Source organism: Manis javanica, chromosome 8 (assembly GCF_040802235.1).
Source record: "Manis javanica isolate MJ-LG chromosome 8, MJ_LKY, whole genome shotgun sequence".
Lineage (NCBI taxonomy): Eukaryota > Metazoa > Chordata > Mammalia > Pholidota > Manidae > Manis > Manis javanica.
Window position 1 is genome coordinate 40,611,051 of NC_133163.1, and position 17,017 is coordinate 40,628,067.

At 35.6% G+C, this 17,017-nt stretch overlaps 2 protein-coding genes across 5 annotated transcripts in view; one reads left to right on the forward strand and one right to left on the reverse strand.

The window, feature by feature from the left end:
* CCDC175 (coiled-coil domain containing 175) overlaps positions 1-585 on the forward strand; it is a 102,362-nt gene extending 101,777 nt beyond the window's left edge. For both annotated transcript variants that reach the window (XM_073242312.1, XM_073242313.1), the window contains one exon: positions 453-585. The gene's annotated coding sequence lies outside the window, so the exon portion shown is untranslated. The remainder of the gene's footprint in view (positions 1-452) is intronic.
* On the reverse strand, positions 412-17,004 carry JKAMP (JNK1/MAPK8 associated membrane protein). 3 transcript variants are annotated; one of them, XM_073242315.1, is made up of 7 exons: positions 16,874-17,004; positions 14,891-14,982; positions 14,098-14,252; positions 7,379-7,585; positions 4,858-5,039; positions 3,161-3,237; positions 412-1,290 (listed from the first exon to the last, which is right to left on the reverse strand). In XM_073242315.1, exons 1-7 carry the CDS (start codon positions 16,875-16,877, stop codon positions 1,072-1,074), a joined length of 936 nt encoding a protein of 311 aa, XP_073098416.1. In that variant the 5' UTR covers positions 16,878-17,004; the 3' UTR covers positions 412-1,071. The 3 variants fall into 3 exon arrangements, with proteins under 3 accessions (XP_073098416.1, XP_073098415.1, XP_073098417.1); XM_073242314.1 differs by lacking the exon at positions 16,874-17,004 and adding an exon at positions 16,675-16,867; XM_073242316.1 differs by lacking the exons at positions 3,161-3,237; positions 16,874-17,004 and adding an exon at positions 16,675-16,867 and having other exon boundaries at positions 1,151-1,290.
* Between the last annotated feature and the right edge of the window lie 13 nt (positions 17,005-17,017).

Genomic DNA, 17,017 nt, shown 5'->3' on the forward strand with positions numbered 1-17,017 from the left:
AAACATAAATTGTTAGGTTAAGTGCTAAAAATCTCATTTGCTTCCATGGCTCCAGCCATAAGTCTCTTGAAGCCTTCAGAGCATAAACATTGCAGCAGACCTACCAATAACTAACCACAGAAAACTGTTCATGTGCTCATTCTGTATCTTGTTAAATAGAAGAAGGCATCAATTTTAAGATGGAACCTAACTTGGGAGATGTCATGATGTGAAACAAAAAAGCATTTCAGGATCAATAATATATGGCTTGTGTATCTATCCTTCAAAAATGCAGTATGAAAGGATGGGAATATATGAGAGTATGCATATTTATTCAGTTTGGAAAAAAGACACTAATCTTACTATGCAATATTTTGCATTATTTCCATAATGAGTGTGGTAGAATACAATTAAATGTCAAAACATTTGAGATTTCTTGTAGTGAAGCACTTTATTTTTGTTTTTCTTTACAGGAATAATAATCCAAAGATGGCTTTGACCAAACAAACTACCTACAAACAGAAAACCTGTTACCTAAATTATGCCTATTTTTAATAATAGATCAAAATACTGTATTGGTTAAAATAAATAGATAAGCAAACCAACATACTTTATTTCCACATTTGCTATAAGACCCCACACTCATGTTTGTCTTTGTAATTCATTATAATCTAAAAACAAATTGAAACATAACAGGAATGCACAATTACGCCAATGCAAGGATTTCAGATTATGCCTGGTAAAGTCTTTCGTAATAAAAATGGGAACAGCATATTGCTAGGTACACAGAAACATGATTTTGTTCTAAAGAATAATTAAACTGCTGTCAAAGGTAAGGGCTTCCGAATATGCTTGTAGCATAATAGTGTGCTCGAAGCATGTAGTGTATTATACTATGTAGCAGAGTATAATGGTATTTTGTATTTGCCAACTCTAACCATAAAGTCCGCTAAGTCAAAAAAGAAAAAAGAAACAACTAAAAACATAGAGATATACTGACAATCTTATTTCCAAGTATGACAGAACACTATTAACACATTTTTTTTTCCTTTACTTTTTAAGAACACGTCTTAGGTTTTTAGCATCTCACATTCAGTGTCCATTGGCTCCTTCTGAAAGTATCCGTGAAGGTTCAGTAAATTTTGCAGTGAACAAGTAAAAAAGGGCTGGTGTGGGTACCAAAGCCAAAAGGGGTAAATCTTGCTCAAGTTTATCTACTCTGGAAATGGAGATTATTCCATAGGCATGAAGTAACCAGTGGCTGAAAAGAACAATAAGTCTTTTCTTTCTGGCCAGAAGATCGTAGCAGTTCTGTAAATTTTATAAAAGAAAGAAAAGAGGAATACAGATTAGATTTAACTAGCTAGATAATTTATGACATTTTAATTTAAAATGTATTATTTATTTCCACACAAAATCATAACTTCAGAATCATAGAATGTTTGAGCTAAAAAGGACCTAAGGAATCACTCATAATAGCTGCTACACTTTACAGATGAGGAAACTGAGGCTTTCTACAGCCATATAAGCACTCAAGGGCAGCACCAGGATGGAGCCCCCGTCTCCAAGTTCTAGTCTTATGCCACCACTCCACCCTGGAAACACTGTCATTTCGTCTGAGAGATATGAACTAGAAGGGGGACTCCACATTATCTGCCTTCTTCCTGCCTGGTCCCCAGTAGCTGAGTTTAGGTGGGAAACAGGAGATATGGACACCCAGCTTCCTTAATCCGTAGTATTCCTCAAGGCTGCTGCCTGGGTAATTAATGACATGTGGATACTCTTGATTTCTTTTTAATCTTTAGTACAGCTCTATAATATGCAGAAATTACAAGGACCAAATTATTATAAAATTAATATCTAACTGTGCTAATAAACACACTAAAATGTAATTTGCAATTAGTTACCAACTCTCTCTCATTAAATGGCTCACCAAGTCTCCTAGAGCCTGACTTTCTTGTCCTGACGCAGGTCCCTAGTCCTGATTCATGTATGGGATACTAATTGAAGTACATGAACATTTTGTATAGGAGAGATTCTAAAGGGCACAGTAACAAATAACATTTCAAACTAATTTAACTATCCAGCATGGTTATGGATAGTAAATGAAAATTCAAAAACTTTATCTTACTCAAATATCCCATCATTTTCCTCCTCAAATCTTTCCCTAGAGCTGATAAAACTGCCAAAACTAATTTACTTATCTTCTTTAATTAAGCATACTGCAATAGTGATGAAAGATTATAAAGGAAAAAATGGGGATAGTAAACAAATGGAAACATTTGAATAATCATCATTAAAGAACTCTGTCTAGTTCCTCTATTATTCTACCTAAAAATCACTCCTCTCACTTTCTCACCAATGTTAGTAGAAAAAGGAGCATGAACAAGAATCACTCCAAAATAGTTAACAACTTACTTCTTCTGGGTTGAGCTTTTTTATGTTAAGACTGAGAAAGCACCTATCAAATCAACTGTAGGGTGCAAGTGAAGACAGTGCGTAGGCACCAGATTAGCAAGCACAGGCTGGAAGAGCACGAGACACTGTACACTGCCATTCCTTCGGAGTTTAATGTCAAAATAGAGTTCTTTCTAACAGTGGCTTTCCACTGAAATACTAAAAAGTTAGAGGCACAAAAGGGATCTCTCAAAACAGGAACAGTGTGAAAACTAATGTGCATGTTATTCCCAAAATCACCAAAATATTATAGATAGCAGAGGGCAAAAGTATATATCCATAATCAAGAAAATAAAACTGGGGACAAAATATAGAAGGGAATGCAATGTACAATTATTGATGACTGCTAGTGTTGTCATTGTAAAATAAAGTGTAAAATTAGTGCTATATACAATAAAGCATTTTTAAGTTTTCCTCAAAATAGTGTTAATAAGTTTCAACATTTCAATACTTAAATATTTTCTTTATAAGTAAATCATGTGAAATGATTTTTTTTCCTCCAATGTGCTGGAGAGTTGAGCCAAACTACTTCACTAATTTCCTAAGCAAACATAGCCCAGTATACAGCCTTTCATGAAATTAACTAATGAGCTAAAAACTATGGAATGATATCAAGTAGCCAAGAATTACTAAAACAATCAGTTGTACTATATCATATGTACTATTCACCTATTCAATTGTCAAATCTATTTAAAAAAGTCTTTAAAGAAAAAAGATTTCCTACCTCTATTTCAGAAGCTGACATGTACACAGCCAGAGTAACTAAAGATAATACTAATATAATATATGGGAAGGCATAATCTGAAAAACAAACATTGGTATTATGTTGAAATTTAAGCAAATTTTCTGAATAAACCATCAAAAAAATTCAAACAGCATAGCTTTCCCCAGGATCATAAACTTTCTCAACCAGTCCTGTGACAGACTTAAGCCCTACTGCCCTAAGACAGTGGTCAGCAAACATTTTCTGTAAAGGGCCTTTATTTTTGGCTTTGCAGGCCATACAGTCTCTCAATCACCCAACTCCAGAGTTGTGGTGGGAAAACAGCCGGACAATACATAAGTGAATGAGCGTGGCTGTGTCCAAAAAACCCTTTATGGACAATAAAACTCAAATTTTATATCATTTTCACATGTCAAGAAATACTTCTCTTCTTTTGATTTTTTTTCTAACCATTAAAAAATGTAAAACTATTTTGGGCCCAGCTTTGAAGATTCCTGCCTTAAGGCAACCACTGAATGTAAAGAATTAACTTCTGTCCTATGCAACTAGGATGATACTTGTTATATACCAAATTTGAGAGAGTTTAGAAAATAATCAAATAATGTTCTGTCTGTGGTTCAGATGGGGACCTCTGGACCTTCTCAACAGCTTCAGTTGAGAAGGGCTATAAGAGTAATTCAGCTTTAATTATTCCTTAGAAAAGTTAATTTATCAATAAACCTCAAAGGAAAAACTGGATCATTCAGTGCTCTTAATTTCAAAGTTTTAGAAAGTTCTACTTCAGATACACTACAATAATATCTTAAGCAAAACTTTTTCTTATAAAATACTACTTTCTCTTAAAATGTTTTAAATTTATAACAAACTAAATAGACAAATTGAGAAAAAAATACTTTGAATTATTTTTGATTAATTATTTTAAAACAATTAGCTTCAATTTATGAAATCAGAAATCATTTACATTGCAATGGAATCCATCTAGAACAATTCCAAATGTTAAATCAGATGCAGAAACCAGAACACTGAATTGTCTATACAGGTCTGATTCCAGCTTACCAAGTATGAATGACTTGACATTCAGAACCTTTTACTTCATAGACAGTGATTAGGTTCTCAACCAGCCATTTAAAAAAATCCCATTTAATTTATAAAAAGCTTAACAATGATGCTAATGACACAATTTAAGACCTGGTAGTAGTCACCTAAGGTAAAAAGGAAGAAGTTTCTAACAAACTTATATTAAAGATTATAGTGAGAATTCTCTTACTTTATTTGAAAGGTTTTCATAAAGGAACTTAGAAATCTAAGACCTAATTAATGGTAAATAGTATATATTATTGAGAGTAATTTCCATATATTATATGCAAAAACTGGTATTTGTTTTTTAATTAGTACTAAGGTTTCTAAAATCTTTGTCTTTAAGTTATAAATGTTCAAATACAAGTACTTCTAAATAGAAATCAGTTTTGATTAACTGCCACTGAATTCTTGAGATTTTCTATTCCATTCCAAAAAATCCATGACTTTTAAAATAAGACTAGCTATGTATTTTAGCAAAAAATATATACTATGATTTATCTTCAAGGTTTAAAACAAAGTATTTTAAAGAAAAGGCTCCAAAATTATACTCAGAGAATATATACTGTTTATCACACAATAAATAAATATATTTCATTGACTTTACCCATCGAACTTACATAAAAGGCCTCCACCCACTGCCTGAAGTACAGTTAAAATTGGGAAGAAGTAAAGTGCAGCATAAATGCTTTTAAATCGATCAGACTTCCCTAATCCACAGGCGATCTTCTTCACCAGAAGAGGGCGAAGCAGCATCATCAACACCAAGCAGAACGCGTAATAAATAAATACGATGGTGTATCTGTAAAATAAGGAATTAGAACATCGAGAATATGTCTTAAAATATTTTTTTAATTGATCATTTTAAAATCAAAGATCCTAGAAAGGGTTAAAAAAAGTGTATTAAAAAATCTACCCACTGAATATTCACATTGGTGCAGGGTTGGCCAAAAAACTCTCATACACCCCTGGAAAATATATGCTGGTTCCTTTCCACTATGAAGTTTGGAAATGTGTATCAAAGCTCCTAAAAATGTGTATAACCCTATAATCTAGCATTTTACATACAGAAATCTATCAATGGCAAACAAAGATACATAAAAAAGCTTTACAAACAAGGATTTTTATTTAATAATAAAACTCAGGAACAAAATTAATATACAATAAGAAACTGGTTAAATTTGAGTAGATTCATGCTGGAATACTGTGTAGTCATTAAAAATCTAGTTATGAAAGAAATGTAAGGAAAAAGTAACTGTGTCTAATATAATAAGTGACAAGCAGGTTACAAAATAGCATGTACACATTATAACCTTAATCTCCTCTAAAAAATATGTACAAACAGAAATGAAACTATAAAGAACATTTTTAGTAGTGGTCACCACAAGGAATGGAATTACAGATTTTATTTTTGTGTACTTTATGTTTTTCAAATTTCCTATAATGTAATTCTTATAATCTGGAAAAAAAGTTATTAAAAAGATCTCTCTGTATCACCATAGTTTCTTGTTCTTTATTTTGAATAATGAGATTTCTCTGCACAAAGTCCTAACCTTTTCATGAGGATTTTCAGCTCATTCATTCTACCTTACTACTTGACTGCTCTCCCACACAGGAAAGAGTTACCAGAAGCCCAGCAGTTGTCAGATCACTGACCACTCGCACAATGATAGTGCATTCTTGTTTTGGGTCCAGCCCTGTCCTGTAGTGCATTATTACATGTCTGACCTATTGGATGATAAGATTTTTTGTCTTGTTAGGCTATCAAAACAAAGTAGAATCTATTCCTCCAACTTGTAGTTCCTTAAGAGCTTCGAAAGGATTATTATTTTAATCAGAAGGAAATCATCTCATGTTACTTCTCCTAATGAACCAGGAAACTAGTCTCTGGAAGCAAATGGCCTGTTTCCTACCTATGCCCTCCACCAGAAGACTTCATCTTGCACCATCACCGCTCTTCAATCATGCCTCCCATACAGGGGATACCATAAAGCTGATGAGCTAAAACTAATTTTTGTTACAACAATAATCACTGCTCATTTCCAGTAACTCATCAAGTTTTAGTAATATAAACATTAATTTATGCAGTAAGCTCCTACTGACAAAAGCTTGCATGTTTTTTTAAGTCTCATCTAATCAATTTCCCCTCCAGACTATAATCATCAATACACATATCCTGATATTTTTCAATTTGTAAAGAACTAGGCTACATATGCCAATGGAGAAAATGACCTCCATTAGTCAATGTAATAGTGTTCCAAAGGTTTCTGGTAATTTTGTGCCATTACTTTTTGTTGACTCACAAAAGAAAAAAATTACTGTAACTTTTGGTAGTCCTACAGCTTTCTGGAATGTTTAGTCCCAGTCTGGCCATATATGTTTTAAATAGTTCCATAAAATAAATAATATATATAAACCCAACATTAATGCTATACATTCTCCTCATAATTTTCAAAAACCATTGTTTCATGTAACTAATAAAACAAGGCTGATATGCCATCCCACAGTAATTCACTGGTAAAGCTGCTGGAAAAAAAAAACAATTCAAAGATAGTGAACAGATGGAAAATGTCCTAATCAACAATGTTGTGTGTTGATTCTGATGGAGAGTGCTGACTGGATTCTGAGACTTTACCCAACTCAGCAGGAAAACGTGCTGTAATAAATTACAAGTGGCTGTATAGATGCAGAATGAGGACTGGGAGCAACTTGTTTGCCATCTCTGTTCTAATCCTGTATTTTTTTTTTTAACTCTGCTACTCTAGGCTTTACAGACATTATTAAAAAAATACTATAAATGTGACCAACAGTAAATGAGTCTCATTTGAAGTAAGATGGTTATATACAGCTTATTTAAATATGACATCTGATTCACTTGCAAGCTCTGTAAATAGCATCAGGCTTATTTCAGAAGTGCTTATACACACTTCAACACCAACACAAAAATCCTTTTTCCCTTCTACTATACTAAGATGTATTTCTATTTCCTCCTATCAGACTATGTATCCCTTAAGAACATCATTTCTGTGTAGGTTCCCCTGCCTGAAGCCATTTTGCAGTGCTCAAATGAAATGCTGAAATGAATGAAATCTATAATTACCATTTTTTAAAAAGTGATCTTAAGTCTGTATAAATACTTACAGTGGGTAGACAGCTTCATGCGTACAATGCACTGTGGTAATGTAATCTGGACTTGGGTTGTAAAGCATTGTGTACCAATCAGAAAGCATCAATACTCGACATGAACGGATATAAAGAACGCCAACCGGGTCACTCACAAGTAAGGTGATAACAGCTGCCACACTGCACTCAAACAATGCAGTGATGTGCTGGAACAGGGCACTGGAACTGGCAAAACAAAGAAGTACACTTGTCAGGACATTTTCAGTATTTCAGTGGCTTTAAATAAAATTTGTATGTTTCAAGACATGGATTCTAAAAAGAAATTTTAACTGATAAATCCTGAAACTAAAAATCTAAATTGGTGAGAAAAGCCAAACATACATGAAAACTACCTGAGAAGAGTTGAACCTTCTTTACTAAAAAGGGATACTCATCCCAGATTACCACTGTGCCAACAGTGTCTAAATATGCAGAAGAGCAGAAATTAGATATACTTTTATCTTCAGTATCTTGTCAAACTGTTATTAAAAATTTTAGTTATCTATGCATCATTTTAAATTATATTAAATATAAAAAGTACATAAAAGATTATATGCAATATATATCAGATATTATAATCATATAATAAATACCAGAAGCCCATTATCTAACCCAATTACTGGAATATTAACAAGTTATATCTACCTCTGTTTCTCCCCATTTCTCTCTCCTGTCTGTGCCCTAGAAGTAACCATTATACTAAATTATCTTTACTTTTTCTAAACAGTTTTTGTTCCAACTGTATTGATGGTTCAAAACTACTCTATTCAATTTTACTTATTTTGAACACTATAAAGTGATGTAAGTCTTCTTAAGATTTTTTTTTTCCCCATTCAAAATTACATTTCTGAGATTCATTCATGGTGTTGCTTACAGCTGAGACTCGGTCATTCTCCCTGTTGCATGGTATTCCATGGTGTGCCTCTCCCACTGTTTATCCATTCTGCTTGTTAAATATGTCACAAATGTCTTCCTCTCAGTTTATGGGTTGAATTTTTCACTTCGTGATGCCTTTTTATACATAGATGTTCTATATTTTAGTGTAGTTCGCTCTACCAATTTTTAGATTTCTGGTTAGCAGTTTTAGTGTTTTATGAAATTCTCACTCTAATAAAAATATTAGCCCACATTTTTTCCTCAAAGTTTAAAATTCTGCTTTTCAAATTCATAACCTTTAACTCACCTGGATTTCTATGTATAATATAAGGTAGGATGTAACTTCAGATTTTCCCATTTGGATATCCAGTTGTCCCAGCAGCAGCATTTTATTGAACAGTTAGTTAATCTTTTCCCCCAACTAAATTGCCACACTATTGCCATATAAAGTTTTACAGACAACTGGTCTGTTTTAAGGTTCTTGGTTTTGTTCTTGGGGTCTGTTTCCCCTGGAACAACAGAATATAACAGTAATTCTGATATTACATACATTCATCTACTTCAGAGGTCTTGGCTATTCTTAGGCCTCTGCACTTCCATATAAATTTTAGAATTAGCTTGTCAAGCTTCACAATATAATCCAATGTAGCTTAACTACCTTAGCCTTAGTCACCTCATAGTACCATGATACTATAAATGGAATACAGGAAGGTAAATGATTTGTATATTTATCTTAGAGCCAGTCTCTTTAGTAAATTCTCTTATTATTACTAGTTATCTATTCTATTGATGCTTTTGAGTTTTCTGTTTGAACAATGTTTTAATTATCTATCACTGCATAACAAATTAGTGGCATGAAACCACCACCACTGATTATGTCTCACTATTTTGTGGTTTGACTGGGTTTAACTGAGCAGTCCTTTCTGTTCCATATGATGTCAATTTAGGAGCTTCAACTGGGCTGCTGTGTTTAAAGTAACTAACTCACATGACTGAAGTAGGTGCTGGGTATCGCTGTGAGCACAACAGGGCTGCTGATCAGAGTACCATGTAGCCTCTCTTTTATCTTTAATTATGTGTGTAGGTATGGATTTTTTAAAATTTATTCTGCTTGGGCTATGTTTTGATTTCCAGAAGCAATTCTGTGAATCTCTTTTACATTATTTCTGTAAAACCTGAAGCCTGTATGTCTTTAAATATTGGCTCCTCCTCATTTTCTCAGAGACTCTGATTAGATACTCTGAACAGAGTTACAAAAACTTAAACCTGCACATGAGAACTGACTTTCAGTTAGCTCCGTTTCTCTGGAAGCCTGATAAAGGCAAAATGTCAACTTTATTGCTAGGTTACATTGCTTATGATACAAATGATCCCTTGATTGGTAAACTGTGTCTGGACTGGGGAGAACTATAAATGAATGATAAATACCTGATGGGGATACCATGGTTTGGCTTTCTTGAGTTCAGTGACTCTTGAATAGGTACGTCCCTTGCAGGACTCTGGAAGGTATACTTACAGAGATGTTACAGAAAGCTTGGCTCCTTTGGGTCATAAGACGTTAAGCCTGGATGACTCCCACACCCACTCAATGTGGATTTTATCTCCTTGCAGCTGAGCTCAGCTGCTTCAAAAGCTCTTGCTGACAAGGCATGTTTTTTGCTGCTCTGCTGGCAAGCTGTGTTCCTTCTTAGTAGATTGCTGCTTGGTATGACCTACAGTAGTCTCGTACCTCTGAACATTTAACTGAACCTAGGTGGATTACCAGTAGGTATTACAGATACATATTATAGCTTCATATTAATATGTCTCAACATATTTCACATTTTCCATTTCCTTTTCTCTCCATGGGGCATTCTGTTACTTCTTTATACATGTATTTTCTAATTCACTAATTCTATCTTCAAATGATTAACTTGCTAATCGACCTACCAATTTAAAATTTTATTTCTAGAAGTTCCTTTTTTTTCTTTACCAAATCTGTTGATTGATGCCTAACATTTTCCAGTTGAGTAGAGATACTTGTGACCCCATCCTTTATTATTTTAAGTGTTATAAAGATACTAGTGATATATTCTGTAGCTGAAAGTCTATTATCTGTAGTCCTTTGGGAGCATCAATATATTGCTTGTCTATTATCTCTCAGTCATAGGGCTTATTTTATTTGGTAATCACAGATTATGAGGTCATTAATAGATCTTAGTGAGCAAGAGTCTTATGAACCTAAACTGAGAATGGAGAAGCTTTCCAGCACAGAGTATTTGCTGACTTTTGCCAGCAGCTATGCCCACTACCTTGGGCTTCAGCCCCTTGAGAGCCTAGGCTTAGCACTGGCTGCCCAAGATTCATTGTCCAAAGAGCACAGCTGCTATCAGCAATTAACCTCAGGCAAGCCTCCCATCCCTATTGTCTGTTTGTCCCTTTGGCCCCAGCTCAGGATGGGTTTGTTTGTTTTCTGAAGAGAGGAGTCCCTGGAAATCTCCCCTTCCTTCAGCAAGTCCAGCAATGTCTTAAATAGTATGTCTTTTCCAGACTAGTTATTTCATGCAGGAGGGTCATTTGGAGCTCCTAATTAGCCCATATTGTTGGAAGCAGAACTCCTGCACCATTTTACACAGATTGAAACACTGAATACATAAACAAACATTTCCACATTCATAGTATATAAGCCAATCTTTCACTTCCTTAAAGAATTTGTATTTTTTAGAGGCAAAATTCCAATCTCATCATTTCTTGCCATTATCTAAGTAATCTTACTGGTCTCTTCATCATGCTCCCTTTCAATTTATCTGCAGTCAGCCACGTGATCTTCACAAGATGAAATCTGACTCTAAAACTCCCCTTATTAAAATAAACTGCGTCAGTGAGTCCCATCTGCCTTCAGGAAAACACTCCGCACCAGTATTACCTTCTACACCTCCTGGCCATGCTGAATCCCTTTGTTTCCTCCTGCCTCCCGTGTATTTGGGCATGCTTCACACTCCACCTCAAAACACATTGCATCTACCTGGCAAACTGTGTCTCTCCCGAGATCAACTCTGGGCTTTTCCCCAGGTCTTACAAATATTTCTTAAGGCTCCCCCAGCCCCAAATCTCTTCATATGCTGGTATTATTTAGTCACTATTTCTCACAGGATCTTCAGCTCTCACCTTGCGTTTATACTGTGCTCTCTTTTGCCTCTACTTTTGCACATATTTTTGCTGCTGTCTGATAGACTTTCTTCAATTCCTCTATCAAAACATACTCACTTTTCAAAGTCCAGCTTAATGTCAGTTTTTTTTCTGCACTACTACTTCCCTGTTTTGAGAAGGGAAACCTAACTTCTTTCTTTTTTGTGACAGCCTTAAAACTCTGTACATCCCTGTATTACAGAACCTCACAAGCATTGTGGTAGTTTATCTCAATCATTGGACTGCGAGCATCCACATTTCAGTCATCTCTGTATCCCTCAACCTGATACAGTACCTGGCACATTGAAAATATCAATAAAGATTGAGGAATGAATACATTCTAGAAGTTATAAATTACATAAAAACAATTCACATAAGAAGCAGAGCCTCTGACTACACTACATAAAAATATGCAATTTCTGCCTATCTTTGCCCTGGCCTCAAAGGAGAACAAATTTAATATTAAACTCTAGTGAAAGCAAGGGCACCAGAAAGCAAAGTTCTGATTAGTGTCGAGCCCATACATTATCACTCCCAAGGGGACAAGAACTGGTTCTTGGGGAAAAACTACTACTACACTTCTTATATATACATACACTATACGAAGAGATAAATAGTAAATCCGTATAAGATTCATGGCAATAGATGGAATTAGGAAAGAAAAAAAGCTTTTTAAGGAAGTGACAATGAAAAAAAAGGTTGAGAAACACTGGGCTAGCCTCAGACAGCTAGGCCTGTTTCCTTGATTATAAGTTCAATGTTTCAGAGAAATGCAAGAGACAGCTCTTGTATTCCTTGTGCCAATTCCTAGGCAAAGCATATCTAGCATATGCAAACTCCTCCTTTCTAAACCCACCTCCTTTCCTGCCTGAGCACCTATCACACTTCTGCTCTACTTGTAAACCAAACATTATCTGCTGCTCCAAGATTCTTCCTCAAAATACCTGATGTCTTTTTTCAAAAGCATTTGGTGATTTACATCTCTACACCCCCACCTCTTCCCAACTTCGAGTTGAGAAGTTCCAACCAGTCAGCTGTGCGATTATTCTGTTTTAGCTTTCCATGCCCTTATCTCTCAACACTCTGTACCAGAAATTAAAAGCAGGATGGGTGCTGCTCCAAAGAAGTCTTTTTATAGCTTCATCTGAAAAAGAATGAGTGTTTTTCCAGTGTCAATGACCACCCAGGATTTACTAGGCAGGATCCAGAAAACTGCTAATTCTATTTCCATCGGACCATCCTTTCCATTTCCACTCCCACAAGACTCTGACCATCACTATTTGTTGGACAACAGCCTTCAAATATGCCTTACCTCCAATCCACCTTCCACAGAAAATACCTTCCTAAAATACACATGCAGTGATGCTACTTCTCTAAATGAAAACCTTCACCAATAAATAACTCACCCAGAAAATACTGAGTGAGCATGTATCATGTGACAGCTGCTGTGCTGGTCTCTGGGATCCCACGGGGATGGTCACTGCCCTAGTGCAGCTTAGGGTCAGTCGGGGGATGCAGGGGAGCGTTAAATGAGGAACATAACTGTAAACTGTGGTGAGTGCTAAATGCAAAACAAAAAGAAGAGTGCTTTTAAAAAAGAAAAATACTTCAAAGCAGGTCAGGGAAGACCTCTACCAGTAGGTGTAATTTAAACTGAAATCTGAAGGAAAAAAAGGCAGCTAGGTAAAAATATGCAGTCACAGGGAAAAGAGAATATCTGAGGCAGAGAGAAGAGTCTGGGAAAGGGAAAGGGCCTAACGTGGGAAAGATGCTGAGAAGTTAGTTAGTTAATTAATAAAATCAAAAATAAAAGCCAGCAGGGCTGAAATGTGCTAAAGTAGAATTAGGCTCCTCATTCCCAGTAGAACAGAATTCACATCCTGTCTGGAACCTTTACATCTGGCCTCAACCTACTTTTCCCACTCTTTTGCCCTTTCTTTCAGATGCAATCTACACTTTGACCACTCCAGACTACTTCCATTCCCACCCACAAGAGATCACACATTCCACCCATTCATGCCACTGTTCATGCTGTTTCCTGTCTAAAATGTTCTTTTTCTGAAGTCTTTCAGATTATAGTGGGCACAATTTATTTCTTTCATTCCAGGACATTTTGTTTATAATGTTTTCATACTTTTTGTTATTTTTAAGACTGATTTATATAATTAGTTGTATTCATCTATCTTCTCTACAAGACTATGACTATAAATGACATCAATTATTTTTCTACATTCCCCCGGTCTTCTAAACATAAAACACAGTGCTCAATAAATATTTGTTGATTTAATGCTTTAGTAATTAGGTTGTAGTTATATTAACTACATTATACTAGATTACTAGTATTAACTCATGAAGTATTTACTCCAGAACAAGAAACTGTTTGTAATCATAACCAGTTCTTTGTAGAAAACCAATAATTGAGAAATTAAAAAAAAGAAATACATTCATTTAGAGTAAAACAAAGGATACTTTGCTTAATAATTATTAAGCCATGCTTTACCATTCAGTTTTCTTGCCACAGTCAAAAGTAATCAGAATATAAAGCAAAAGCAGGTTTAACACTTTTAAAAGAACGTAAGTATAGTTACTTGATAAGGTCTTCTGACAATTATTTCATCAGTCCATTCCATCATACATTCATAGAAAGTGCTAACCTCTTTTTCCCTGAGTACCACTCAATGAAGAACCAATGTAAAACAAGAGGAAGCATAGCCATGAATCCAAGATAGAGCCAATCATAAAGTTCTGGAGACTCTGTGCAAGGTTGACAGTATTTCTGTGCATTTGTTCTCTGTCCTCTAGGACACACCTATAATATATAAAACAATATTTTATGTAGATATTATTTTAGAACATTAATATGCCCCAAAAGTCATTTTATAAGACATCTTACTTCAGTTTAAACATCTATCTAGATGTGCATCTCTTGCCCCAAAAGTCATTTTATAAGACATCTCACTTCAGTTTAAACATCTATCTAGATGTGCATCTCTCAGAAATACAAGAGAAACAAGAGAAAGCATAAGTAAAAATTTTTTAAGCTACATTGTATTTGCTATATCTGTATATTGCTCTTAAAGGATTCCTTTTATGAGGCTACTAAAATAGTTGACTAACATTAAATGATAAACACTGTGTAAAAATAACTGGAGAGAAAAGTTACAGAGTCTTAATATTAACTTTCTGCCCAGGTCACTGTACTCTATCATTAATAAAAGGTAATTAGAAATTGCCATAAGTCATAAAATGTTTTTAAAAATACTTAATAAATGTTACTACCAAGAAAGATGCATTACAATCAGTAAGACAATACAAATAAGGATTTTATTAATGTCTCCATGCTCTTTTATAAATTAGTGTATTGAAGAAAAATCATTCTATATGTGAAAATATTTCAAAAATAAAAAGATTTTACAAATGAAATAACATATAAATGTTAAGACTTACCCCACATTCTCCATAGATTTCAGCTGAGTCATTTTTAAATAGTAGAGTCTTCCCACAATAAAGTCCAAGGCATGCTGGTTGAATATCGACAGCTTTTTAAAAACAAATGTGAGTATAGTAGTATCTTTTGTGATTATAAGAAATAATGCAGTAATAGCTGAAGCACTTGACAAAAATATCTCAACATGGTTTCAGTTAAAAATGGTTATGTATTAGACAAAAGTCTTGATGCATTTATTTTTAAACTGAAATTTATCCTTTTACACTGTGATACTGCATAAAGTTACACTAGAACCTTGTTGTTAATACCATTCCCAATGATTAAGCCTCTTTACCGGCAGAGTGGGATCTAGCCCCAGAATTCAAAGCCTAAATTATTTTCTCTCCAAGGCTCCAGCCAGCCACTCCCCTTGATGAGAAAGACTTTTGAATTGCCGTTGTTTTATAGTTAAAGGACTATAGAGGATCTCCACCTCTTATTTTGCCCCGTCAGGACATTAGAGGGACACACATGCACACAGACACAAAATCCATTATAACCTTCATTCCTAATAGAACATATTTTAACACCAGAAAGGCATAATTTCAGAATAAAGGGCAAGCTTTTGAAGTAAATTCACCTTTATAAAAGGTTTACATTGTCCTGTTATCATTTTTGCTGAGGACAGGTGAAAATTTCATTAGGGTTCTGGTCAACATTTGGAAATGACTTCCTTCGAATCAACCTCCCTGATCTCAAGGCTTAGGGAAAATAAAAAGCATCAATTCTTTACAAAAAAATTCAGGGCCTACATATTGCCATTAACCTCATCCACAGGAAGAAGTTACTGAAGGAGTTTTTTTTTCCATCAGTGACATCGGATTCCTTTCATTCATGATTCGTTCACTCAATAAACAGGCATTTAGTATTGGGACCACTGAAGAGCCACAAAGCAACAGGACAGAGGCCCTGCCCTCAAGGAACCTGCAGCCTAGTGTGGAACACTAAAACAACCAGAGTCAAATTTGAATTAATTTGGAAAGTTATGCATTTTATGACCATTCTTGAATAATCATTTCCCAAATTCTTTATGAATTCACAATCTAGAGACAGCCTGGTCCACAACGCTCTTTCCCCTTTCAAATTCAGGTAGACATTTTTCTCCTTGTGCTGCTAAGAAAAAAAAGAAATAGCACTGACTAAAAGACCTCAAGTTTAATATCTTCACTTTTATCAAATGTATTACCTTTTAAAAAAGCCACGGACTTTTTTACCTTATTTGACACTTTTTTAAACCAATTGCAATCACAAATGTCCTAACTACTGACAGATAAAGAGTGTTTCAGATTTTTTAGGATAGATGTCAAAAAATTGTAACCTTCCATGAGTTTTGCATCTAGATGTTTAATACATCTGATGGTAAATGACTTAAAGTCCTCAAAATACAAGGCATGAAAACTAGTATGATAAACTGAAAGCACCAGCTCATCCTTGACCAAAACAAACTGCCGGGTCCCTGTGTCCATTCAGTTTACCCTTTCATTTCCTTTAGTGAACGGTGACTCAAAATTTTAAGCCTTTTTTTTTTTTTTCCAACGATCTTGCCCCTTTGTCAAGGGCCCTAAATAAGACTGGATGCTGAAATAGCTATGCAGCTATTAGGTTTTGCTTCCTTTACTGTTTTTCTACATACTGACGCCCTGGCTTTAAATTCTGAAGTCAACCCTCTTCAATATTAAAGGGTTGCAGTGGCATATCGCACATAACAACAAAGGCCTGCCCTTGACCCCAGCACACTGCTGACCTCCCGTCTGCAACCTGTCTTCCATCTGCGGCCAGCGAGGAGCCGAGGCAGGACCGCAGCTGCAGGACTCCGGGACCCGACCCCAGAGCGGATGGCGGCAAGGGGAGAGTACTAGCCGCTCCCGGGAGCTGCCCGCCAGGCCGAGCCCAGGGCCCGCAGCACAGGCAATACGCTTCCCGGAACCTCTGCGACCACTCACCCATTGGCCACTTGCAGATTGCCCTGGAGAAGCTCCGGGATCAGAAGACCCGGCGGAAGCGCCCGGACATCCGGGCCGCAGCCGTCTCTGCAGTTCCACCTCCTGGTAACCGGGACGAGAACGCCGAAGCCCCGCCCCCGCCCT